This window comes from Artibeus jamaicensis, unplaced genomic scaffold (assembly GCF_021234435.1).
Source record: "Artibeus jamaicensis isolate MK-2021 breed Jamaican fruit bat unplaced genomic scaffold, CSHL_Jam_final contig_760, whole genome shotgun sequence".
NCBI lineage: Eukaryota > Metazoa > Chordata > Mammalia > Chiroptera > Phyllostomidae > Artibeus > Artibeus jamaicensis.
Genome location: NW_026521955.1, coordinates 2,535,051 through 2,562,649, shown reverse-complemented (window position 1 = coordinate 2,562,649; position 27,599 = coordinate 2,535,051). Strand labels below are relative to the sequence as shown.

General features: G+C 43.4%; 2 protein-coding genes and 1 long non-coding RNA gene across 5 annotated transcripts in view; 1 reads left to right on the top strand and 2 right to left on the bottom strand.

The window, feature by feature from the left end:
* Positions 1–14,936, bottom strand: part of TTC6 (tetratricopeptide repeat domain 6) — a 265,950-nt gene extending 251,014 nt beyond the window's left edge. For both annotated transcript variants that reach the window (XM_053672512.1, XM_053672515.1), the window contains exon 1: positions 14,917–14,936. In XM_053672512.1, the coding sequence (XP_053528487.1) occupies positions 14,917–14,925 (9 nt within the window). In that variant the 5' untranslated portion in view covers positions 14,926–14,936. The remainder of the gene's footprint in view (positions 1–14,916) is intronic.
* On the top strand, positions 126–5,513 carry FOXA1 (forkhead box A1). Of its 2 annotated transcripts, none has more exons than XM_037164770.2 (2): positions 126–368; positions 2,657–5,297. In XM_037164770.2, the coding sequence occupies exons 1-2, from the start codon at positions 297–299 to the stop codon at positions 3,989–3,991; spliced, it is 1,407 nt and encodes a 468-aa protein (XP_037020665.2). In that variant the 5' UTR covers positions 126–296; the 3' UTR covers positions 3,992–5,297. The 2 variants fall into 2 exon arrangements, with proteins under 2 accessions (XP_037020665.2, XP_037020666.2); XM_037164771.2 differs by lacking the exon at positions 126–368 and adding an exon at positions 408–2,450 and having other exon boundaries at positions 2,657–5,513.
* Positions 14,937–15,428: 492 nt separating the features above from the next.
* Positions 15,429–26,136, bottom strand: LOC119063442 (uncharacterized). Its single transcript, XR_008392867.1, has 3 exons — positions 25,932–26,136; positions 16,541–16,603; positions 15,429–16,258 (listed from the first exon to the last, which is right to left on the bottom strand). It is a non-coding gene; the product is annotated as an uncharacterized LOC119063442 (long non-coding RNA).
* Positions 26,137–27,599: the final 1,463 nt, after the last annotated feature.

The window sequence follows — 27,599 nt, the reverse complement described above, 5'->3', positions numbered from 1 at the left end:
CCAGAGGCCGCCCGCTCACTTCCCGCGGAGGCGCTCCCGGGCGCCGCGCTCCGCGGCCGCCTCCCGCCCCCGCCCGCCGCGCCGCCGCCGCCGCCGCCGCCGCCGCCACCGCCACCGCCACCGCGCACGCCGCGCCCCGCAGCGCCCGGCTTCCTCCTCGCTAAGGCGGCCTTGGGCCGGCGCGGGCGCCCCGGGGACTGTGGCCGCGCGGCTCGCCGCCCCCCCCGCCCCGCGCGCGCGGCCGCCCGTCGCTTTGCACAGGGCTGTACGGTTGCATCGGGCACGGTGGCTCCAGGATGTTAGGAACTGTGAAGATGGAAGGGCATGAGAGCAGCGACTGGAACAGCTACTACGCGGACACGCAGGAGGTGAGAGGCGGACGGCAGGCGGGACGCCCCGGGGCCCGAGCCGGGGGACCGGGAGGCCGGGCCGGTCGGCGGGCGGGGGGCGCCCGCTCCGCGCCACCGCTGCCCGCCCGCCCGGTGTGGCCCGGGCCTGGCCTTGGCCCGGCCTCGGAGCCAGAGCCGGCGCCCCGCGCGGGAGGCCGGGACCCGGCGCTCAGCGCGGGCGAAAGGATTTCAGGGTAGTCGGGGCTCCCAAAGCACCCGCTCTGCGGAGCACGAGCCTCCGGCTCCCGAGAGCCCGAGCCGGAGCCGGGCCCGCGGTGCCGCGGGTTGTCGGGCGGGCGCTGGCACGAGTTGGAAGCCACCTCCGAAAGCCAGAGACTGCCTGCAGGGGCGACCTCTTCCTCCCGCGGATCCACTCGCAGATGGCTTCTGATGAAAAAGCGCTGCCGCTGAGTTGAACACCCTAATAAGGAACCGACTCCGAAATTTTATAAAACTTCTTCCAAAGCCCTGTTTGGGGAGGTGTGCTCATGCTCAGTCTTCTCTAGAACCGCTGGGTGGCGCTGGTGCGAGCTGACTTTTCCTCCAGCGCAGCGACTGGAGAACCTGTTTCTCTTCATTGTCCCCTTGGTTGCACGTTCATGTAGTTTATTTTACAATGTGCACAAAGGGATTGAGAGGAAAATCAGGTACAGGCAGGACCTCTACCAATAAATTTCTCTGGAAACAGCCGGCAAGTACCCCTCAAAAGTTTACCATTATTAAAAATTCTTACCGAAAACGCCTTGGACAGTCTTAGGGGGAGCAAAAGAAAAAAAAAAGTGAGAAATAGTTTAAGACTTGGACGGAAAAATGTGGAATCGGGAAATATTTTCATGCTAATTTATTTAGATTTGTACATTTATAGCTTCACAAATTTACCTGGAGTTCATCTGCACACCATAGCAAAGTGTATGCCTAGTTCAATCTGTTTGTTCACCTTTTGTTTTAAAAGTCTTATTTTCTGATAAAAAAATAAATTCAAGGATATCATTATTTTTATTAAATTATTAGAGAAGTAGCTTTTATAGTTCCAGCCTCAGTGTTTTTTTAACATACCTAGTACATTTCAAAATTGCTATTGATGAGGCTTTTCTCCTACTGACGATTTTAAAAGGCATTCACAACTCTTCCCCAGGTTTAATTTAGATGCAGTCATCTTCACCCACTAGTCAGTTAAGCCCTCTATGGAAAGAGAACTTCTTCACAGGTTTAAAGCTCAGAATTGGGAAGTAGAAAATAAGTAGACTTTGATTTTGGATTTTTAAAGTATTTGAGACTATTAGCCAGGGTTTGAAATGGTCAGCAGCAACATAATCGGTATGTGGTGGTGGTGGGGGGGGGAGACATGATTATTTTGACGAATTGTGTCACAAAATTTTCCCATATTAGGAGCCTGGAAATACATAATTAAGTCAGTGGAAGTTTTTGCTTAAAGAGTTGTACATGTAAAGTCATGCTGAAGTTAAATACGAGTAGTACATGGATATAATTATGCAACCCTTCCTGCCCCTTCTTCTATTGTAGGTCTATTTTTAATTTTTTGCCAAAACTTATTTAACCTCTGAGCTTCTAACCATCTTAATATTACAGTTGCTACGGGTAGATGGAAAATAGTACTTCTAAATATAATAACAAAAAAAGCGCCATTTGTCAAAAACTGCTAAGACAGTAAAGCCCGTCGTTGGGAAATGGATGGTCATATGGCCATGAACGCTTTACTGTGTGAGGGAGAGTTTAGTTAGTAGCTACCCTGCAGATCTGAGTTTGCAGATAGGTATGTGGTCAGCTAGCTTGGCAGGTTTAGGTGAGATGGTGCAGAGTCGGTGCTCCGTTGTCCACCCCAGGGGCTGAGTGGCCAAAATTACCGTTAAGGTGGAGCGAATTACCAGAGGGTCAAAGATTAATTCGTTTTTGGAGCTTTCACTTCTTTTAACCAAAGAGGCACTTAGTTTGCAGAGGCGGTCTGGAGCCGAGGCTGGAAGCGGGGTCCCTAGAAGCCAGCCCCTAACCTAAGTCTGGCGTTGTAAGGCGATTACACATCTTCCTGGGAGAGCATTTTCTGTGAGCGCTTGTCTTTCATGCCTGCCACGCTAGGATTCTTCCCTGCGGTGCAAGACATCTCTTTGCTCAGGCTGGGGAGGTTGCCTGACCGTTTGCCCTGGGTAGGGGGTACTGTGCTTTGCAGAACTGATCTCCTCTCTCATCTCGGGGTTCGCACACTGCTAACCCTGCCCTTGGGGCCTCTTCACTCGCTTTCTCTACTCCAGGCCTACACCTCAGTCCCGGTCAGCAACATGAACTCGGGCTTGAGTTCCATGAATTCCATGAACACCTACATGACCATGAACACCATGACCACGAGTGGCAACATGACCCCAGCTTCATTCAACATGTCGTACGCAAACCCGGGCCTGGGCGCCGGCCTGAGCCCCGGCACTGTGGCAGGCATGCCTGGAGGCTCTGCGGGCGCCATGAACAGCATGACAGCGGCGGGAGTGACAGCCATGGGGACGACGCTGAGCCCTGGCGGCATGGGCGCCATGGGCGCGCAGCCTGCGGCCTCTATGAACGGCCTGGGCCCCTACGCCGCGGCCATGAACCCCTGCATGAGCCCCATGGCATACGCGCCGTCTAATCTGGGCCGCAGCCGGGCTGGGGGCAGTGGCGACGCCAAGACTTTCAAGCGCAGCTACCCGCATGCCAAGCCACCCTACTCTTATATTTCGCTCATCACTATGGCCATTCAGCAGGCCCCCAGCAAGATGCTGACGCTGAGCGAGATCTACCAGTGGATCATGGACCTCTTTCCCTATTACCGGCAGAACCAGCAGCGTTGGCAGAACTCCATCCGCCACTCGCTCTCCTTCAACGACTGCTTCGTGAAAGTGGCGCGCTCCCCGGACAAGCCGGGCAAGGGTTCCTACTGGACGCTGCACCCGGACTCTGGCAACATGTTCGAAAATGGCTGTTACTTGCGCCGCCAGAAGCGCTTCAAATGCGAGAAGCAGCCAGGGGCCGGGGGCGGGAGCGGAGCCAGTGGTGGTGCCAAGGGCGGCCCTGAGAGCCGGAAGGACCCCTCTGCTGCTGCCAATGGCAGCGGCGACTCACCCCTTCATCGGGGTGTGCACGGTAAGGCCGGCCAGCTAGAGGGCGCAGCGGCCCCGGGGCCTGCCGCCAGCCCCCAGACTCTGGACCACAGTGGGGCTACGGCGACAGGGGGCGCCGCGGAGTTGAAGACTCCAGCCTCCTCAGCTGCGCCCCCAATCAGCTCGGGGCCTGGGGCGCTGGTATCTGTGCCCCCCTCCCACCCAGTGCATGGTCTGGCACCCCACGAGTCCCAGCTACACCTGAAAGGGGACCCCCATTACTCCTTCAACCACCCTTTCTCCATCAACAACCTCATGTCCTCGGATCAGCAGCACAAGCTGGACTTCAAGGCTTACGAGCAGGCGCTTCAGTACTCACCCTACAGCGCCGCATTGCCCGCCAGCCTGCCACTGGGCAGCGCCTCGGTGGCCACCAGGAGCCCCATCGAGCCCTCAGCCCTGGAGCCGGCCTACTACCAAGGTGTGTATTCCAGACCTGTCCTAAACACTTCCTAGCTCTTCTAGACTAGGGGTTTGTTTGTCGTGACCATGCTTGTAGCAGGAGAGAAGGAAAAAACCAACTGCAAATAAAACCACACACACCAAGCCAACAACAGCGTAACAAAATCCCAACTATTTTTATTTTGTGTGTGTGTGCAGCAATCTTTTTCCCAGTGCAAAGGACTGTTACTTTGTTGTTGTTCAAATGCCTTGTGTATATTATTAGGAAAAAAAACCACCCCCAAACCAACAGAATTTTTCCCTGCAAAGTTTAATTATACACAAGTGTATATATAAAATCCTCCTTCCTTATCCCTCTCCCTTTCTTTCCTCTTTCCCCACCAGACACATTCCAGTGTGTGCAGATTTTATTTAAGAAAAGAAGTATGGTCAAGCTTGTAAAGTATTTGTACTTTTTTCCCCTCCTCACCTGACCCCCCCCTCCCACACGCACAGGTTTACAGGTCAATGGCAATACTCTTCACAGCAGGAACTGAAAAGCTAAAGAAACAAGCAGACACTAGGGGCTGTTACAACTAGTGAAGGACAGTGCTGCTGTTGCGCAGCAAAACACCAACAGATTATAAACATCAGAGCCATTTGTTTTTCAGCTTACATTCTAATACACTCAGATAGCAGATGTCTTAAGAATACATATATATTATCTACTGATGTTTATGCACATGCTCAAATATGTAGACATCCTCCATGTAATTACGTAACACATAGAGGTAATAGGTAGGTGGTACCCATGCTACATTTTCAAGAGTTGCCTGACCAAAAAGTTACAAAGACACCCCTTCCTTGTCCACCCACAGAGAGCCCTGGGAATCAATTCCTCAAGAATTGCCTTTCTCAGTAACTCTGCTCCTTGCTTTGCAGAGTGCCATGGTCATGTCATTCTGAGGTCACATAACATGTATAAAATTAGTGTCTGTGTATCTATACCATTTAAAAATATTTTTCCTCCAGAAAAAAAAGGAAGAACACAATGTTGGAGAAGAGATGTTATAGGGAGCCGTATTTCAAAATTTGGTCCAACATTCCAAAATCCAACTGATTGTGGTCATTTTAATTATTGTCATCGTGTGCTTGTTCATTCAGTGTTAATGCACTTTTCACAGTTGGACATGGTGTTAGTGTAGCCAGACGGGTTTCATTATTATTCCTCTTTGCTTTCTCAATGTTAATTTATTGCATGGTTTATTCTTTTTTTTTCTTTACAGTTGAAATTGCTTTAAATGATGGTTAAAAGTACAAATTAAAATGTTAATTTTTATCAATGTGATTGTAATTAAAATATTTTGATTTAAATAACAAAAATAATAAATTTTAAGGTGTGGAGTATGTTCTTGATCATTTGCAGTTAAGGACTTTAAATAAATCAAATGTTAACAAAAAAGGATTTTTGTTATTTTCCTTAATTAAATCCAAAATAGATATTCTGAATATGATATTTTTCAATGCTTGGCACTGAATATAAATGACAAAAAGGAAAATAAAACAAAATTGTTTGTTTATTATATGTGGTAAAAAGGTTAAAGAAATTCAATAAAAGTGGATAGATAAGTTGACTTAATATTCCAATAATTGAGGTTTTTACGATTCTTTATTCCCAGTAATGTTTACCTCAATTTTTGGCATGGACTTGAGCCTGCTATGTTTCATTTTTAGCCTTTCCGCAATGAAATTTAATATTCTTAACTCCTTTTCCCTCTTTCCTAATATATCATTTTTCCTTTTCTGAGAAGTATTTAAGTCAGACTAAAATATTAGCTGTGGCTGTTAAAATTAAGTTGTCTACAATAGAGAATCATGAACCCTCTTTGCATTAAAAGAGAAACAAAACTGAACCATCATGGTACTTTGGAGGGGACAGAGGAGGCCAGTTAATCCACTCCTGTGGGGGAAGCTTTGTACCATCAGAACATTTCCCTAGCTGCTGTTTTGTGTGGTGTGAAGATATTTTTAAAATATTGTTGCTAAAAATACCGTTCTAGAGACCTTAAGGCTGATGATTTGTTTGCCTTCTAAGAAGCTTTTAAATGCAACTTTACACTCCTACAGTTGTTTGAGATCACAAAATCATTAATCTCCTTTGATAGTAGGCTCACTTTCCAGTCCACCTATTTCTTTGTAAGTCTTGTTAGGATTGACATCAACAATAACAACACAGCCCAAGCAGAGGCTGGCCTGCCTGAGCCCTTGTGTATGAACTCCATCCTCACCAGGGCTTGAACTTGGACAGCCTTTGCTTTGATCGCCTTACTCCACACTGAGGACAAGATAAAAAGAGCTGTGTGAGTCCCTTAATTATCACGTAATTGCCTCCCCAGATGAGAGAAGGGGTGCCATGTCGCACTTGAGAAAAATCCAGAAATCTCAAACCCCAGCTCTCACTGCAGCTAATGAAAGGAGAGGAAACTTACTGGTCGAGTAGTTTCAAAACCCGATTTGGAGGCCTGGGAAGGATACTAAAGTTCCAAAAAGGAAAAAGCTTTCAATCCCAGCGGTTATTTATATTTAGATGGCAGGTAAACAAACGTTGGCAAATCCGAATTCTTCATGTAATACAAGGCCTGAGCTTGGGCCTAGGCCTTGTACCGGGTCACACTGAATCTGAGCTGCCTTCGGCAGTGTCCCCTTCCCTCTCTCTAACGCCTTAGCAACCTCACGTTTGCCCTCACCCACCGGGCTTAAGGGGGCCTTAGTTCTCGTCTCCCTCTCTTACTCTGCAAAAACTTGTTCTGGGTTTGCGGGGGCGAGAAGCCTCGAGCTTACGGTCTGAAGCCGTTTTGGGGACCCGCCTGAGAAGCTAGAATGGTGGGTCGTGGGGAGCAGGTCTCGCCTCGTGGGCCTCTGCCACGGTTTTCTGCCAGCTCTAGACAGTAACACACCCCGTGGGCATCTTTCGCGCGCTCAGCTGCTTCTGGGCGCTGGGGGCTGGCCCTGCGCGTTCGCGCTCTCTCGGGTTAGGGGCCAGGCGGCCGGTTGCCGGGGGAAGGGGGTGGGGGCAGCGTAGGACCACGAGCACCTCGAGGTGGCAAGTGCAGTTAGTTCTTCATTGTTTGGGCCTTTCCCCCTCCTGGCGAATAAATCTGTTCAGCCCAAGACCTAAAAATCAACAAAGAAGGCCAGGCCCTTCGGTACGGCTCCTGCAGCGCGTAGCGGCGACTGCAGGAGGACTGCTGGGGAACCCAGACAAACAACCGCCCGGCCACCCGAGGCCAGGGCGCCAAGCCGCGGGGCCGGGAGGGAATCAGCGGAGGTACCGGGCGAGCGCAGGAGCCTTTCCCGGGCTCTCCGCCCTCCCGCGACCCCTCCCCATTTTCTCTCCCGGTCTTTCTAAAGGTCTTCACTTCGGAAGCTCCTGCAGCCCGGGGCCGGGGTGGGGATGCAGACCGCTCGCCCCGTCCACCGGCTCCCTTTATTTAGGAATTTCGTCCGAAGTGGGGGAGGGGTCTCCGGAGGAGGTGGGAGGGAGAGGAAAGGAAAAACTTGCAACACACCCAAGTGCAAAGCTCACGAGGCCCTCGATCCTCTGACGACGCCACGGAGCAAACACTTTCGGGGAAAAAAAGAAAAATGTTTGGGGAGTAAGTATAGGGCCGAGGAAGAAACTTCAAATGTTACTTCCACCTTGTTCCAGGCTTCAAACATGTTTTAGATTGATAAAATGAGAAGACACCTGAACGTAGATGAGGAAGAAGAAAGGCGCACCAGTTCTGTTTAGCAGATACTACACAACTTAGAAGGTTCCCGTGTAGAAGGCAGCTCAGTCTGGTTTTAACCTGATGGCTAATACAGTGTTTAAATCAGGGATGAAATTTAATTTACATTGTCTCTTTGTAATCCCCCTCATAGAATAAACTGGTGGGAATTATTATGGGAGTAGGGATTAAACAAACAAAATCCTATTAAAGTTCTTAACTTCTCTTTTCATTTTCTGCAGGCTAGATAACCAACTGATTTCACTGAAATATTAAAAAACATTACTTTTCTTCAGGAGTCTAACAGAAACGAATGAGCTATAGCACAAAAGTATTCCTGAAGTGGCAAAAATTTACTTCGTTGTTTTGCTACTAAAAAAAAATGATCTCAGTTCCACAAAAATACTCATTAAGCTTCTTTACAAAAAAACTTCTTCTATCAATACAAATGCCTTTTGATGCTGACCAAAGTAGGAGACCTGTAGCCCAAATTAATTAACCTTTCCTCAAAATCAATTGGTTTTCTGCTGATTTAGAAGTAATATTGTAGAACATTTAGCTATAATGTATTTTAATGTGATATGTCAAGAAGAAAAAGTTGTTGAAAAGATAAAATTGCTTAAGTTACTAGATGTTAACTACATCTGTAAAAATGTTTTCAAAATTATTTTTAATTGTTTATTTGAATTGTAGTAAAATGTTTTGCAACTAAATGAAAATAATGTTTAATTATGCCAAGATAATGATGTGCAAAAGGTGATTATTTGTAGACTATCAGGTTAAATATGTGATTAAATTATGCTGAAATTTAGAAATAATATTTTCCCCAATAGGAAGAATCATTAGCACCAATAGAAACTCATCAGAGTAAGAATGTAATAAAGTGAAACAACTTATAAAATTCCTACTTAGAATCCATTTGATGAGATACAAGGTTTTCTTCAAGTAGCCATTTATGCAAATTTTATTGTCTACTGATGATCCTACTTGATGTATCCAAATAACATTTAATAATAGATTACCTTAAATATTATTTCCCCCCCTTACAGATAGTTAAGTTTGAGGCCATAATGGCTCCACTAGCTTTTCTGGTTTTGGTTCCCAACTGGAGCTTGGTTCATTGAACTTTGGACAGCGGAGACTGCAGCCCTCACCTTTTTTTTTTTTTTTCTTTTTATCACTCCAGCTATCATTCTAGCAGGTAATAGGGAGTTGGAAAATACCCAGGCAGTTCACTTTTAACTTGAAAACACATGCATTTTCCTACTACAAGGAGATCTTAAATCTGACAAGGGGGAAATCCTCACTTGCTACCTTTCATTTTCTAACTTCCTCATTTCTCCATTTATGTCAGCTGTGACTACACAGTGTACAAGGACAGCTCCTGGGGATCCTGAGCTCACCTCTGCAGCCCCGGAAAAGCAAGGAGCTTCCTTCCTTTGAAATGCCACTTCATAGTATTGGGGGGTTCTCTATGTTCCAGTGAACTGAAGGTGTAAAAGCAGAGCATTTCGGCTCAATATCTGGGAAAGGAAGGGCTTAAATAGAGTAAGTGCTTGAGGATCTAAGAAACCAGGTGGGATGCTGGTCAAGTCACATCAAGATCAAGTTCAGGACCTGGCCAGTGCCATGGCAGGCCTGACTCAGCTTTCTAAGTGTAACGTTGCTTTGGGTTGACTTCCTAGTTCTCTCTTCAACTACTCTTCAAGATTATACAACAGAGGCTTTTAAAAAAAAATCCTGAAACCAAGAAAAACAACCTGAAAATACCCCCCAAATCATTGTCTGGAATTAGAAAACAGCACTCAACTGCAAACCTTAGTTTTTTTCCCCCTCTCCCATGAAATTTCAGTTACTCCTTTACTTGTCTAATCACGTCCCAGGTCATATCTATTTATCTCTCTCCCTCTATCTGAGTTCTTTTAAAACACAAACTATTTAATAAGAAGAATGTAAGGGGCTTTGTGGTGCTTTGTTTCGTTTACATATTTACTTTTAAGGACCGATCCATTAGGCACCAGGGAGGGAAGTGGCTCCTGCCGAGTGAAATGCTGGACAGCTGATTTTCTTTGCGTGATTCAGGTGACTGGGGTGTTTTCGTAATGTTCTCCCGGTTCTGGTCCCACCTGGGAGCCTTGGACTTCACTACCGCAGCCCGGCTGCAAACGCCTAGCCCACCAGCTGCTCAGTCCCGAGAGCCAGCGCCCGCAGTGCCCTGCACCGCTTTTTCCCGGGTGGCGGCAGGCGCTCGAGCTCCGACAGCAACGAGCCCTGTTGCAACCCAAGGGCACCGTGCGGGTCCCCTCGCTTCGCTCACAGCGTCTTCTGCTGACGCGCGCTTCCTTTGTGTTATGCCTGGCTAATATATTAATGGGGCGGATGACCGGGTTCCTCTGAGGAGGGATGGAGGGGGTTGGAGACAGGGAAGGGAGGGAAGGGAACCCAAGCGCTAGCGCTCTAGTCGCCGACCTTTGGGCCCGAAGAGTTCAGAGGCGGGCGAGGGCGGGGGTGGGGAGCGCGGGGTGCGAGTGGAGGTGCGGAAAGTTCCTGTTCCCTGAAAGCGAACTTCAATGCCTGCAGCAAATTGTTAGAAAATGTGATCCGATGCTAAGGTCCTGTCCTGGGTTCAGAACTGCGAGGCCGGCCCCCGCCGACACCGGAGAAAAGGCCGGCAGGGCCTTCTCCCTCCGGGCGGCCCCGGCCTCGCCCGAGCTGCTCCGAGGTGGGGAGTCGCGGGTGGCCCGCTCTGCGGCGCCGCTTCTGAGACCCGCCAAACTCTACCGAAGGCGTCACCGCAGATGCCGGGTCCCCGTGGCTAAAAACGAACTTCCAACCACCCTGCCTTCTCCACCCTCAGCGCCGAGGGACAGTCTGGCCTCCCAGTCTGGGGTCGGAAACGATGAATCACAGATGCAACCCCTGCGCGACACCACGAAGTGGGCGCGAGGAACCACGACCCCGGGGCGCAGGCCTGGGGTTCCCGGGACGCCGCCGCCAGGTGCGAGCCTGTTGCCCCGCCCGGGGCTCCGAGGCCCAGCCGGCGGCCCAGCCCCTCCGGGCCGGGTCCGCGGCCCGCCCGCCAGACGGTGCCCGGAGGCCCGACACACGTGGTGCCCGCGGGCCGCACGGCCGGACTGGGCGCCCCTCGCGGCGGCGGTTCTCGGCCCATCAAAAGCCCAGGCTTTCCTCGGCCTTATGGGCCGGGAGGTGAACAACAGTGCTCGGGCCCCTTCACTTCAAACGCCGCGATCAGGGGAAAGGCCCCCCCACCGATTTTTTCCCCCTCTTCAGCCTTTCATTCCATTTTTTTTTTTTTTTAAGGCATCAGCAACTCAGGACCCGGGCGAGCCTAATGCCCTTTGATGGGGATTGAATTCATTATCTCCAATAACACAATTGTGCTTGGCCAACGAAAAGAGCAAAGCCGGGCTCTCTCCAGCCCGAGGGGCCCGGCCGGGCGGGGCTGGCGGGCGGGCGAGGCGAGCTCCCGGGACCTGCGCGGGGCGCGGCCGCGGCCCGGGCCGGGTTCCCCGGGTCCGGGGGGCGCGGGCCCCGGCGGAGGCTGCGGGGCGGGGGACGCCGCCCACGGACGCAGCGCAGGGAGGCAGGCGGCTCTCTGATTTGACTTATTTTTCCCGTCTCCCTTTGCAACCGATCCCCAAGGGCTGCCCCGAGGGCTGGCGTTTACTTTCCCGGTGCCAGCGTCCGGCTGCGGAGCGTTCGCGGGAGCCACGCGCGCGCCGGCCGCGCTCGAAGGGCTGTGCGCGTCCCGCCGCCGCCCCAGCCTGCGCCCGGGGCTCGGAGCCAGCTTTACTCGCGACCCAGCACTGATCCAAGGGGCTTTAAATCGCCCCTGCCCTGGAGCCCACTCTGCTCGAGCCATCCCCACTAGCTTTCACGCCACCCATCGACTCGGGTAGCGGAACGGTGCTCCGAGAGCCTGGGCCGGGACGGGGAGCCACGTCCGTCACCCGAGCGCCGGTCTCGCGCCGGGGTGCAGGGCGGCCCCCTTCTCTCCCCTGGGTGGAGACGGCTGGGACCGCGACCTCCACGCGAGCGCCTCCGCGGTCCCAGTGCCATCCTCGCCCTTTCTGCCACCTCCAGCCACTGCTTCTCTGCTATCCAGAGTGCACAGAGGCTTAGCCAGCACTATCACGTGCTTTCATCTTGGCGTGTGTTGGGGGTGGGGGGGAGAGGAGATTCCCTACGAATCATGATCAAAGAACACTTCTCTATAGATAGCTCGGTGTCTAAAACATCACAGTACAAGTTTGTCATTTCATTACTGGGCATACTTTCTACATAACCCTATTTCCCTCCTCACCCATTACTGAAAACAGTGTGTATTGCAACTTTATTTCAGTCAAATAAAGAAGAGTAATAAACCGAATTTAAAGTGCTTTTTCTTTTTTCTTTTCTTTCTTCTTTTTTTTTTTTTTTTTGCAAGAACACTTACAGAATGCTCAATGGTAGTAAGTGTGGATTAGGATTTAGTCGTTCCTGCTAATTAATCAGGACCATCCCAATCTTTAAGTGATCTAGTACTCTCCAGCTTTCTCTCTAGGTAATTAGAGCCGGCACAAGTGGAGGAGACTGGTGTGTGTGCCTGCGCTTAGTCCAGGAAAGCGATGAATTACGTGACCTGCTGATTTGGGGTAAACCAAGAAAAGTATGTCAGACTTAAGACTTTTTGTTAGATTTTTCTCATCAGGAAATATAAGAATTTAGTTATTTAATTCCCTTTAGCATCAATAGGTTTACAAATTTTTTAATTTTGCAAATTCAGCCCATGGAACTCTGACCAATCCCTTAAATTTGGGGGTCTAGGCACTTGGGGAAGGGAGAAGAGAAAGGAATTCCCTTGTGATAGGTAAGATTAAAGAGAATATTTCAGTTCTTTCTCCTTTCCTTTTGTTCCTCCCCCCTTTTGACTTAGACAAAAATAGCATCCTGAATATAACTGACATTAAAACATTATGTTTACTTTTATGAGAGCTTTATGGTTTTCATCTACATCCAAAAAGATGTAAAACCTTTACCTTGCAGATATTCTGGATCTCTAACAGAGAACGCTATAGGTAATGCTATTCTTACATGAGTTATCAAACTCCAAATACTTATTATACGTTATCAAAGAATAAGTGACTTCTGGACACTTACACCACTCTTTATTAACTTACTAAAAAATAGGTATAAATCTTGGTGACCAGTATATTTAGTGTGGTGTTACTTCAGCCACGTTTTATAAAATCTCTTTTGCAATATGGAGTGTTTTCATCTTTGTCCTCAGTGTGACGCACAGTCCTACCCCTGGGGGGCTGCTGGGCTTCCTTTGCATTTTTGTTGTCATAGGTTTAGAAATACTGGGGAGCGAAAGGCACTTACACGGGGTGAAGATGGCAGTGGTTTATATTTTAAAGATTAACTATTTGAAGAGTTTAACACACCCTGTGTGACCATAACTAAGTTCTATGTAGGTATAGCTACTCGAGAATTAACTTTTATGATTATGGTGAAGACTTTAGAGTAACCCCATTCTGGACTCAGTGTAAGAACCACTCCATGAATAACAATATGTTCAAAACAACCAACTAAGGGCTTTAATTCTGACATCTAGCCACCAGACCACACACCCAGGGACAGCCCTGTGATTTATCACATAAACAACCTGTCTAGTGCCTGAGCACACACACAGGATTACATGACCTCTGATGAGCAGAATGGCTGAGTCACTGAAGAAAGGCTACCCTGATGTTCATGTAGCTGTTTGGGGCCAAGAAACAGAATTTGGAGAGAAGAAAGTCGAAAACACTCCAGTAGAAATGAGAATTCGATGTTATTAAAAATGATGCCCCTTAAGCCTGGAGGGTCATTGAATCATGGGACCATACATGCAATAGGGTGACGGAAAAGATTTATTAGGTTTTCTAGTCCACTCACCTGCAAGATCACTCCCCTTAGAGTTTTCTCAAGCCAGGTCCAGGATACATTTAAATGTCAAGAATGGAAGGACTCCCACTTCTCGAGTTTATCCGCATAATGGAGAAGCTCTACATTGGCAGGACGAAATATTTGGCCAATGGAATATTTTCTCTGATATGTACTTAAAATCCACTTACATTTTAAGTAGGCCTCTTTGAGGACCCATTTGTACTAGGTCTCAGATCTGTTTCAGGTATCTGAATGCCTGTCTCACTGTGTATTTAGCCAGTCTATACACATTTACTTTCTTTAGTTCCCACCTAAGATGGATCCGAATAAAGTGCCCCAGGTGGGAAAACACTTCTAACACATACAAGCATTTGGCTTTATATATTTAATACTAAGAGGGGAAAAATAAAGTCACAACCAATACTTTCTTTGAATTACACCAACATTATAACTAAGAGGCTTGGTCTGTCTGTGAAATGCTACCCAGGTGCCAGGTCAGGCAGCCTCCTCACCTTTTAAACATGACCATGGTAAGAAGTCCAAGGACTGCAGCTTCTTAAAATATGATGAGTTTTTATTATAAGAATAGAATCTAGGCCCTGGCTGGTGTAACTCAGTGGATTGAGCACAGGCCTGCGAACCAGAGTATTGTGGTTCGATTCCCAGTCAGGGCACATGGCTGGGTTGCAGGCCAGTTCCCAGCAGGGGACGCATGAGAGGCAACCACACATTGATATTTCTCCCCCTCTCTCCTTCCCTTCCCCTCGAAAGGTAAATAAATAAAATCTTTAAATAGAATCTAGAAAGCAACATGGGGGTGGTTTATTAAAAGAGAATACTGTTCCTCATGCTGAAGAGAGGTTAGAGTATTTGTTAACTTGTGGCTCACAGATTAACATGTGGCCTATCAGAAAATCTGTTACATTCGAGTTTAATATAGTAAAGAGACTAAGGAAGTTCATCATCAAACTTTTAAAGAAATGTTAAACTTTTAAATTTCAGTTCCATAGATGCAGAAGCTGAGGCTCCAAACCCGCGTTATGATTTGGAGTCTTAGACTCAAACCCAGACTCTGGGCTCCTAAGGACTCAGCCCTTTCTGTGCAGCCTCAACTGGGCCACACTGCGCCAAGGGGCGACGCTGCGGACTACGCCCATCTCTCGATGGAGCCAGGCGGTCAGAGGGAATGCTTAACAATCTGACGGATAATCCACTTTGGAAGCATAATCATAGTAGGAGCAGATTGCCAGTTAAGTGGGGAGAACAAACGGGACGTGATGTCCGCTGCATTCCACTCACCTGTCTCATCCAGCAGAACCCGTGACAGGGAAGGATGAAATTGTCATCAAAAGGAAAGGTTGTGAGGTCTCTGGTGACTCAAGCAGTAACATCCAGAGGCTGAGTAATGATATTATAATAGCCAATGTAAAGACACTGAAAACAAAATTGCAAAGATGTCGGCTTCTAACCAGTTGGTGGCTGGATTCTGAGACGGGCAAGTTTTACCCAATTCTTGTTTCCCATGGCATAGCAAGCAAAAGTGTTGGGTTTTATTTAAATTTCTGCACGAGTAGAACTTTTAAAACGTTCAAAGAGTCTTCTTAAATAAACTGAGGTCTGCATTTTTTAACATATTTTAAAGTCTTAATGTTCACCTACAATTGTTACCAGAAGATACTGTGAGTGGAATAATCTGATATTTTAACAATAAGCATAAATTACCTTTCATAGAGTAAAACATAGACCTTTTTATTTTAGCCTTATCTTCAGCAACAGAAAGGGTGATGTAGTAGTCAGCGTTTAACCTGAAAAATAAAAATAAAAAAATGTATCACAAAAGTCATTCTTGATTACACTCAATGCCCCTAAAAATGGATTTATTATTTTATCATGAGAAATAACAAATAATGATTATCATGCTGTGACTTTGTGGGTGTGTGTTTTTGACTCAGAGAATAAACTTGTTTTCAAAAGAAACAGCAAAACAGAGACGGGGGCAATGCAAGGGATGAAAAGGTGGGGTGCAGGGAGAGGTACAATAGCAGAAATAGCAGAAAATATTGGGACTAATATAGACTTATGGACCAAGGGATTGAGGGAGTGAGACGGGACGGAGGCAATTACTGGCTCTAGAGAACTAGACAGAGAGCGCTGAGGAAGGGCCAGGCGTGAAAAGATTTGGTGTCGTCATAGCAACGCGCTCAGCCCAGCTCCCCCTGAAGCCCATTCAGCTCTGAGCTGCCAGAACACGTTTTTAATTAAAGCGTATAAAAGTTGTTTTGTAAGGACTTCTCCTCATCCGATAGATTTCAAAATGGTTAATCAGGCTTCATCTCCTTTTGATGCTCACAAGAGCATGGGCTGCGGCGTGCACAGAAGCTGCTGCCCGGCCTGTGAGTAAGTTATCTCTCAATCACACCTAATACCCGAGTGAGCAGGCACCTCGTTGTTTAGACACACAGACACTGAGGCTTCACGTGGGAGGGGGAGGTCCATGTTTATGACTGTAGGTGGAAATGTTCATGTTAATTGTCTTTGCTCTAGAAACTAGGAAATTCATCCTTCTGATGGCTATTTTCTCTGGCCGATGTTCCATTTAGCTTTGAAAAATAGCAAGATGTTTTCCTTTGGGAGACACAGTCTAAAAAAATAAAATAAAAAGTGGCAAATTATTTGTATCAAATAATATCTAATCTAGCATGAGTAGTATCCCAAGAAAAAGTTTTGTTTGTATCGCTCATATAAAAAGTTGGCAACCCATTCTATATTTTCTAAGAATAAAAGGGTTGTTACTACTAAGTCCTTCTCCATGAATCCATGAAATACAGCAACAGTTGCAGTATTTTCTTTTATAAACCAGACGACTTAATAGAAAACAGCATCTCTGTTGATTCACTAAACAACTTCTTAGCAAAAGACACACCTTCTCCAGGCTTTCATCTCCTTTTCTCCCAAACCTTGGCAGATGGTCTTGCTTGTAATCTCCCTGAAAAAGAGGAAGAAGAAAAGAAAAGATGTTACCTGTCATCTGCTCCTTCACCGACTCCACATTCCACCTCCTTGCTCTCTCTGTGCCCACACCCGCTCTGTTGGGGCCGGGAGGGGCTCCTGTTCTCTCTCCGGGACAAACATATCCACCCACTCAAGTTCTTGGTCCCAGACTTTTTTTTTTTCTGTTTTCACTCCTTTACTCGTATCTTTACTGCTTCTTACATCCAATGGCTGCTTCCCCTCAGCTCCAAACATATAATGGTAATCTCTATTTTAAGGGAAAAACTCTCCTTAAATGTGTTTCACAAAATCTCCTAGTTAACATTCTCCCTTGCTCTCCTTTTCACTGCAAACTTTCCACGAGTCATCGCCACCCACAGTCTCTGCTTCTCCACAGCCTTGCAGTCTGACCTGTTGCCCCTTAAACTTCTTACTTGAAGATCAGCGGTGATGCCTTGCTTCAACGGTGTTTTTCCTCTGAGTCTCAAACAGTCTTAACATTTCTCAATATTCTTAGCAACGCTGAACACTCTCCCACCAGAGAGCCCTTGGCACATGCCCATCATCATCTTCCACCTCCTCTGGACTGTTCCTCTATCTTCATAACCATCTGCTGTCTACTCTAAGCCCTACTTTAGTTCCCCAAGTCTAAGTCCATGGCCTGAGAGAGAAAAACCAGTCTCTCGCTCTCGGGAACTGGCTCGATACTTCCAGCAAGGCCATAGCGTCTCCAGGACGTTCATAGTTGGGCCTAGGTGTTCTGTCAAATGTAAACAATTTCACTGAACTCCAACAATAGACAAGGCCATTCCATAATCATAGAGAATGGGACAAAAAAGAAGACCACTTTGCCTAAGCACAAATAAAAACAAAGTCACTGCAAACCACAAAAATAGTAGCTAATCCTATTAGCTAATTAAAGCCTAGCTAATACTTGTAATTGTTGCTTCTTTACAAATTATAGCTTTAGCTTTGTTCTAGTCTTCCCTCCTAGATAAGATTACTTAAAATGCACAATCATAGAATTACCCTCACAGCATCCAATTCAAAGCCTGACTTTCTTGAACTCTCCCCCCAACCACTGGACACAGTTATAACACATAGTTATTTCGAGCCCGTGTTAGAGAAATTAGATTACTTATTGTGGGAGAATGAGGGCCAGGAGGAAGAAGTCTGAGAGGATTACAGATTGCAACACATTATAAAGACATTTGCCGCGTGGTTGCAGATAGAGTAGGGTACCTCAGGAAATAGTGAGTTTATCAACATTGAACATTCAAGTGTAGACTAGATGACCACTTAGATAAACATTTGCCTCAAGTTCAGGCTTTATTTAAATAGTTAATATTCATTTGCTTTATCTTACACATGTGCCTTTTTTCTGGTGCTCTCATTCTTTCTTACATCACCTTGCTTCCATCCGTGTTCTTTCTGTTGGCCTAATGAACTCCCTTTAGGATTTCATTTAGTGGAGTTCTTTAAAGATGCTATTTCATTATAGTCTGATTTTCTCTTTTTCTGAGAAGTCTGACAGTCTCATTGTCACTTTTGAAATTAGTTCATTTTATTCTTTTTTCAAGTCTCTGATAATTCTAATATCTAGGTTATCTTGGGGTCTGGTTCTATTGATTATATTAACTTTTCACATGGGTCTTTTTTCTTCCCTTTAAAAACTTGAATGCCAGATATTATGTATAAAAGAACAGTAGAAACTGAGCTTCAACTCTCAGATTCACTCTCTTATGTATATTTTATGGTTTGGCATATATGCGAGTTCACATGATGGTAGCATTTAATTTTCTGTAACATTTGGTTGAGTAGTCAGTAAAGATCACTGGGTTATATGTGGTACTTCCAAAAGAGTTGCATACCTTGGTACTATTTAATCTAGTGTGTTTATTTTACCTGAAGGGCAGGAGAACATAGATTAACATCATTATGAAGGGCAAACCTTCAATGTAGAATACAGATCAGTGGACTGCATTACTACTGAAGTTTACACTGTTTGGGAATATAATCTGAATTTATAACTCATGGAGGATGGATTAGAAGAAGGAAGTGACTGGACTTAAGTGACCCCTTTAAGGAGGAAGTTGGAGTATGGTCACCAGCTAAGTGAGGCAGTAATGGAGGTAAAGTAGAGGGATTTGAATAATCCTATAACTTGTGGTTCCTTTCAGTGGAATGGATAGAGTTGAAGACAGGAAAGAGTTTAAGAGAATAAACAATGGAGCCAAATACCATTTGTTTACTTTTAAAGGTTATTTTTTTTAAAGATTTTATTAATTTATCTTTAGAGGGGAAGGGGGGGAGGGAGAGAATATGGCGGACATGATTGTTTGGTCAGGGAGGTTTTTAAAGGTTATTTTAAGACAGTTAAGCTGAAGAAGTGACAAATACTATTCTTGCAGATCATAGTAGGAGAGAAATTTGTGGCAGGAAGGAGAAAAGATTTAGGTGCTATCTTTGTCCTATTAAAATCTCATTTGAGATTAATTTATTCATTAATATAATAAACGCATTTGTTGAACAATCACTATGTGTAGAGCATTCTAATAGGTACTCACACAGCTATGTTAGATCATTCTTATCTCAAAGAATGTATAGTCTGATAGGAGTGAGGAGACAAAACAGTTATTCAACTGTAGGGGAAAAGGTAGAAAATGGCAATTTCAGTTGCTGGGGCATAGAAGGTGCTCAATAAAATTTGTTGAATGAATTAATAAATAAATAAATCAAGGACACAGACACATACAAATACCAAGAGTTAAGAAAAAAAGTTGCATGTTGGAAGATCAAAAAAGGCTTTTATGTCAGAACATGACAACTGAGTAAGACCATAAATGTCAGCTACATCTAGATATGAGATCGCAGGGCTGGGCCATTCCAGGTGGAGGTAACAGTGGCAGGAAATGGGAGCAGGAAGTTCACGGTGCCTGGAGGGGAAGGGAAACTTGAAGCAGGAAGAGGAGGCCTCAGGAAGACAAAGCTGCTGAAATAGGCTGGTGAAAAAAGGAGGGCCTTGCACGTTCTAAGGAGTTTGGAGGTTATTCACTAGGTCGCATTTAGCATTAGAGAGCTAAGCTATGGATAATAAAACATTTGAATCACTTGAGGATATATGGTTAGAGGTATAAAGAGAACTATGAAAAAGATGAAGGAAAGGAAGGAAAGAGAAAGCTTCCTTGGGACATATACTTGGCAATTGAGACTGTGGAGCCCCAGAATAGAAAGGAAAAAAAAACCCACAAAAATTCAGGATCAAAGCTATTTATAATGCGAAGTGTAGCTATAACCCTCCTTCAGGTGCGAAGGCTCTTGCTGGAAGGATTCCTGTTATTGAACTTGAACATTGCACAAGTGAAATGCAATTTCTTCACTAACACAGAAAAAAAACATGGCTATCGTTAGACTTAATTATGCTATGAAATGTGATATTCCTTATGAAAGTTGTTTTCCAAGGCAGCAAGTAAGAAGAGTTAGCAGAAAATTTCCTGGGAAAAGTAGTCTATATTCACGCTCTCCATTTTTCATTCGCTTCTTAATTCCCTGCAATCTGGATTTTGTCTCTCATTACAGTAGGAACTACTTTCATTAAAGTCACCATGGACTCCTTAATTGCCAATCCCAACGGCACTTAGCTCAAACACCATCTCCTCTGGGTAGCCCTCCTTAATCTCAAAGAAAGGGCAAGATGCCCTTTCACCTGCTCTGCCAAAGCATTCTGAGCCTGCTTCTATTACAGTACCCATCCTACTGTATTAAAACGACTTACGGTTACATCATTCCCTCTGGACTGTGATTTTCATGAGGCCACTGATGTGTCTTATTCAACTTCGGGTCCTCAGCTCCAGGACAGTGCCACCTGCACCACCGGCAAGTGCGAACCATAAACCCCCTCTGTTATCTCTCTCAGCTCTCTCATCTAGATACAGTCAGAAAAATACTGAAGACTTCCAAATAAATCAGAATAGAAATACTTCCTCTCTTCACTATTTTCACCTTCACTTGCACTGTAAATATTGGAAGTCATTAAATGATGAACATATTCATAGAGTTTAGATGTCTTACAACTGGTTCTCTTGGCCACAGTCTGTTAGGCATACTTCTTGTGACTCTGTGGTATTGTGATTTCACTGGGCAACAAGGACTGCTTTGATTTAGCAACAATTTTTTTTATCTTCTGTTTTTCTTTTCTTTTTTTAAAAAGATTTTATTTATTTATCTTTAGAGGGGAAGGGAAGGAGAGAGGGAGAGAAGTATCTATGTATGGTTGCCTCTTGTGCATCCTCTACTGGGAACTGGTCTGCAACCCAAGCATGTGACCTGACTGGGACTCAAACTGCAATCCTCTGGTTCTCAGGCCTGCGCTCAATTCACTGAGCTACACCAGCCAGGGGTTTGATTTAGCAACAAATTTTTAATTGTCTCCTACGTTCATATGTTCTAGTCAGTACTGGAGATTCAAAGATAAATGAGAATTAATATATACAAATACTTTACATGGAATTTATGCTATAATTAATTTTGAACATTTTATATAACAGTTTGTCTAGTAATATGAGCTCAGTAAAGATGCTCAGGAATAATAGTCAGTGAAGATGCTCAGTATTTTATTATCCTGATTGTTTTGTCACATCCTTACCTCTTTAAAATTCAATATGTGAAGACCACTGTTGTTTCCATCTTCATACACACACCTCCCCTCTTTTATCCAATTTTGCAAATGCTTTGGGAATTACGAGAATTCATATATGTTATAGTTTGGAATTATCTTTGGTTCCTTCTCTCCCTTTTACAGTTTATTTCTGTTTTTGCCAAACAGTTACTTTCCATCATCTACACAGTTCACGCGTTTCATTCTTCTCTATGAGAAGTGTTAAAAGTCCGATGACCTCCTTCTACATGAAGATGCTGAGGGTGGGTGGGGCTGAGGGAAGAACAGTGGTGCCCCGATTTGATGGTACTTGGGAAAAATGTCCTAAATGTATTGCGTATATATTTCATATTTCCAAAAATTACATTAATCAAACTAGTTTCAATATTATAGATTAAATGAAAAATGCTGTATGACAATGAAATATGTGACCAAAGGAATTTGTAAAGGTTTTGCTCTGATTTTTTTGCTAGGAATTTTTCAAGTTAATAATGCTGAAGATAGTTATTTTGAACATACTTTAAAAATCATGTTCACACATGGTTTTTGGAGTAAATGAATATCAAAGCTTATATTAAAATTTAGTTTGTGACTTTTCTTAATATAATCAACAAATATAAAATCAATAATAAAGAAAGCTCAATTGGATAATTACAAGCTTGTTAGTAGATGTACAATATTAAAGAATATTTAGCATTCATATAGGCAGTATTTTTTAAAATGTCAACTTAAAGGTTGTTTTTGGAAATAGTTTCCTTGGTCCTTATGAACAACTGGTCTGTTATGATGAGTGTAGCAGCAATTAGAAGTCTTGGTTTTGTTTTTAAAAAACGTTGGAGCATCTATGGATTTAGATACATTCAAAACATTATAAGACTTTGCAACGGACTGAAGAAAAACAGAGGTCGAACACTGGTCTTTCAAACATACCTCATCATCATCTCTAATGTAAACTCTCTTCCTTCTGATTATTCTTCTAATAAAGTACAAACTCTGCATACATGACAATGTTCAGTAGTAAGTGAATCAATTTCAGAGAAGATGTTCAGGTAATACAATTCTTAGGAAGTTAAACCTTCTTAACAATGTACCATTTGTTAAAACAACAAAATGAGCACTAAGATATAGGAACATAAACTGGCTGTACATTCACTCACTTTTAAAGGTCTCAAAGTTAATATATTACACAAAACCACTTACCCTTAAAAGCAAAGCATAATTGTTTGCCACAATGATTTTAATGCACTTCTCTTCTAAGATAAATTTTGAACTCAGAAAAGCAGGGTTTGGAATGGGAAGAGTTAAAAACCCACGAAGCAACAGTAACCTCATTTAGATAAGGGGATGATGGGTGGAGCGAGGAAACAATACACCAAAGTGCTTTTCTTTCACAGATCTTGGTTCAAATTAAGGTTAAATTCCACAGGAGGATGTGTTTTCCCCATATGGAGTCTTAAAGGACATGCCTTTGTTTCCAGCTTCCCAGAGAAGATATATGTTAACACAAACAAAACATTTCATAATAAATTTAACTTTTATAGAGTGACTAATGCCCTGTGGAGATAAGGTAGACTTCCAGTCACCTGTGTTTAATCCAGGCTGAAGAAATTATGCCAAGGGCACACTGAGGAAACTTTATGCCTTTGGCGACGATGGCAGTTACTTGGTAGGGACAAGAAAGGGTCTTGGTTTTAAAAGTCTCATTGGAATGACTCTCCCTTCCTCACTGTGAACACAGTTTAGCATTTATGTACTTTGGAAGGACAAAGAGGTGAGGTAAGCCTGCCAAAATTTGAACCTGTGTTTCTGGGAACCTGTTAGTAGGTCAACTGTTGCAAATGTATGAGAAACTGCTAAGGAGCCGTGGGCACTAGAAATTTGGGAGCTGGACGACAAATAGCTTTCTTAAAGCCTGCAGAGTGTTTCTTCTTCTAGATCTTCAGTGAGGTAACATGAGGTTTAAAATGCCACAGAGGATCACTATTATTCAGTCAGATCTAACTTTGGGGGAGGGCAAGGGCGAGAGGAGAAAGAGCGCTGAAAGAGACATATTTTCCACTAGAAATATTTACAGTTTACAGACAGAAAAGGGATCTCTAAAATTTTACTTGGAGTCTTATTAACAACCATTTATTAATCTGCCTATTCCTTCTCGGAAAGAAAAATTATTTAAATAAATAGTGCTCCCCCCACCTTTTTCTTTCATCTTTATTAACTCGAGGCCTAATTCTTAATTCCTTACTCTTGCAAAATGTCCCTGAGTTGGTGGGTGGCTCAGTAACTCACCCACTGAACACACTCATCCGTTTTCCATGTGCAAACTCTCTTGACTTCAACTGAAGATGTAAAATTGGTTTGGTGGCATGTGAAAGAGTCCCTTTTGAATTTTTTAATTTTAAGTGTATTTTACTGATTATGTTATTACAGTTGTCCCATTTTTTCTCCTTTGCCCCTCCACCCAGTACCCTCTCTCCCTCCAGCAATCTCCCCCCCTTAGTTCATGTCCATGGGTTGTACATATAAGTCCTTTTTGGCTTCTCCATTTCCCATACTATTCTTAACCTCCCCTATTTTGTACCTACCATTTATGCTACTTATTCCCTGTGCCTTTCCTCCCATTCCCCCCTCCCCTCTCCCAGCTGGGGAGTTCCTTTTCAAAGAGAGGGTGAAACAAAAACCTGTTTGTATCAATCATGTGAAACATATCTGACTATACAGAATACGATGTTTAATTTTTTATATTTATGAATTCATTCTGATGAAGGAAGAAAATAGAAAATCTATTTACAGTTTAAATAAAATAGAATAGTATTCATCCCTCCTCTTCTACTCACTAAACAAGGAGACACTGATGTAGAAGAACTGGATTTTAAGTTTATGAGAGTTTCTGAAACATCTCTTTAGTTTATCAACCTGCAAGCCACTCATACTGATTCTAGACAAAGCATCATGTATTCCAAGATACCCATTTCTTATGGTTCCAGTTTCCTTCTTGTGCTCTGAATTAAAAAAAAAACAATAACAACAAAACTCCCTCCACCTTTTTATGTTAGTCAGTGACTAACAGAAGAAACTTTTCTGACCTTATACTGTTAGACAAGAGTAATGAGATTTCCCTTCTCAGGCCATGTGATACCAAATCCAAAATTCAGAAATCAATAAACTATTCTGAGAGGAATGCCACAAGGGGGCAGGTGAATCCAGACGAGGCCCGAGGCGAGAGGGTCTCTGCACTGGGAATTCTGGTCCAAGGAGGGGAAAGGGAAAACGAAAATAAGAAACAACTCTGAACATATGTTTTTCATGAACATAAGCATTAGATCTGGATAATCGAAGTGAAATTTTATTTAGAATATATCCAAAGACACTGATTACAACATACCAGGAAAGTAAATGAAAGAACTCAAACCAATGTCGTCACACATTGGAAGTGCTTCAGATACGATATCTACAAAGGCCAGCAGTATGGTTTTGCAAAGAAAGGAAAGACTTGCTGAGAAGAAATAAAAAGTTTACTACAGAGGAACTAGAATATGCTTTGAAAATAAATGATAAGTATTAAATAATTAAAAAGATATAGGAGAACATATTTTTGCTCTGAAGTGATCTTAATAACCAACAATTTCACAACCGGAGTATAAACTCTGAATAATAGAGCTACAGAGACTTTTTTCCCCCACACACAAAAATTAAGACATTAACTTAAGCACTTTAGGAAAAATAAAAGCTACTGCTTCAAAAGGTTATTTAAAGGGTCTGCTCTGATTTTCATGAGAAATTAAACCTAACCTACCAAGAGGAGGCAAAAATTGACATTAAAAATTACTTCTCCCACGCAAATATTTTACAACTGGTATCGGACATCCCCTGTGAGATTATCAATGACAATATCTTCAATGACCAACACAGACCTACTTTTTGTGCAAAGGAGCCAGGATTAGTTCTATCTGGTAAAACTGGAAATTAGCTCAGCAGCTCTTTTACGCCTCATTAAGGACACAGTTAATTATTTGATGTGGTGGATAGTATATTATTTTCTGTTTTACAGAAGCTAAATGAAATACATAGACTATTATAGCACAGTATGTAATATAATACAGTATAGTATTATGTATAGCATAAAATATTACAGTGTAATAAAATAGCATTACATAATATAGTATAATTAAGTATACAGGTTTTGTTTCTTACTGGTAGTTTTCATTTAGCTTCTAATAACAATTATGAACCTTGAACTTTTAAGTTGCTCTCTTATTTATGAGCCTCTTCAAATTAGCATCTTATTTAGGACGGAACAGCAAGTTTCTACAGTAATGATGTAGAAGTCACTTCTATTATAAATCTATTGTTTGATGAAGTCACCTCCTAATATGCTTTAGAACAACTTAGCTTTTAGAACTTGGGGTGCCCAGTCGAGTGATCTTTCTGTTACACCATGATATACTTTGGTTTCATAGTGTCATAGAACTGGACACTAGCTGAACTATTAAGCTCCTTTTAAAGCAAATCTCTGGACTCAGAGGTAAATGCCCATTCTTATGTCACCTTAACAGTCCATTTATTTCTCAGATTCACTCATTCTTCTTTTTGTACATATATGTGTATGTAAATACATGCACACATCCATACTGTACACTCACACACAGGCACAGACACAAATACGTACTTGATGCAGTCCCTCGATGGTGATGTCTTAGGTTATCTTTCTCCTCTGTTTGGTCTGGGAATTTGCTTTCTCTTCCTTGTATTTCTTTATCCCAAGTAGCTCCATGGTCCTCACAGACTTTCTCACCAAAAGGACATGGAAGCTGCTTCTGCAATGTTTGAAATGATAATGCTTTGATTTTTCAATGTGAAAAGTTGGATGGCTTTTAAAAGTTGATCAGTCCAGGGTTATTTGCACATAGTAGACACTCAATAAATATTTGTTGATTTGATTTATTCTAGAATAAAGAACTGGTTAACAACTCTTTTTTTCTTCACCGATGTGCTATGGTTGAGCCTGTGTACAAATGCATTTATGGGTAAATATTAATGGTCATGGTCAATGAAAATGTTTTAGAGAAAAAAATCTAGAACTGTAGGCTATTAGGAATAGCAATGATTGGGAGTGTGTTTAATAAAGTACTCTAAGTAGCTATAAAACAGTAGATGACAGATACCATAAAATAGGGTCTAACAGAGGGACATGCTGATAAAGTATTTGGAAACAGAGTGGTTACCCCCTAGATTTTGAATCAATCACAGGTTAAGGGCTTAAAATTGTTACTCCATGTACTAAGGCAAAGGGCCTTTTCGTTAAAAATATAAGGATAATTCTTTGGTTATAAAATTTAGTGGAACATGGTTAAGCCACATAACATTCCTTCAGTATTTTCTCCCTTGTGCTGATCACAAGCATGTTCTCACGCACTGTACTGACAATTGGGAGGCCCTAAACACACGGAGTGAGACTTTCTTCCAAATGTCAAGTAGTGTGTAACTTTTAAAGGGTTAAACTCTATACTCCGATCATTCAAAACAGCATAATTGATTTTTTTCCTTTTCTGGTCACTAACAGTAAAAACTCTTTCTGAGCTTACAACATGTTCAATTTTGGCTCAAGGCAAATTTACAACAGCAAGGTCTATGATAAAATCTGTCAAAACATTAACCAGGATGGCACAAATTTCAGCTCCTAAAAGAAATGGGGAAGCGGGAGTTTAGGAGTAGAGACACATTTTTGTACTTCTGGCTCTGAAATGCCGGCTTATGTCACATTATGAAAGTTATTTAATTTTTTTGTTCTCATTTTACCCAAATGTGGAAGTTCCATAAGGTGACTGTGTGTTTTAATTAACTGGTTTCGAAAGGATGAGAGATCCCAGGATTGAAGATCTAGGTGAAAAATTACTCGCTAAGAGAACTTTAGTGGTTCAAGACAAAAGCTAAGACTCTATAACATTTTCATTTCTTGTCTGATAAATTTCAAGAAAATTAAGTCATAACGTAGGTAGTGCCTTAACCTTTTTGCTGCTTGAAGACAAAGGTGATTCATTCGGCCATGTGCTACCATTTGAGCACTGTTCATTCAGATGATCTGAATTTAAATACTGTTGGTAGTTTTGATCTACTGTTGTTTGATGAGTAAAGAAACTGTATTTCCTAGAAAATGACAAATACCATTACCGAAAGTGAATCACTCAGCTGGCACTCAATTGGGACCGAGCTAGTGAAGAGGTATATGCTAGAAACGATTTCAGAGAAGACAGACTATCTCGAAAAACATAATTTGATTAGATACAGCCAGGACAGATTAATGAGAAGAAACTCTTCTGTAAGGAATTTAAAGGGT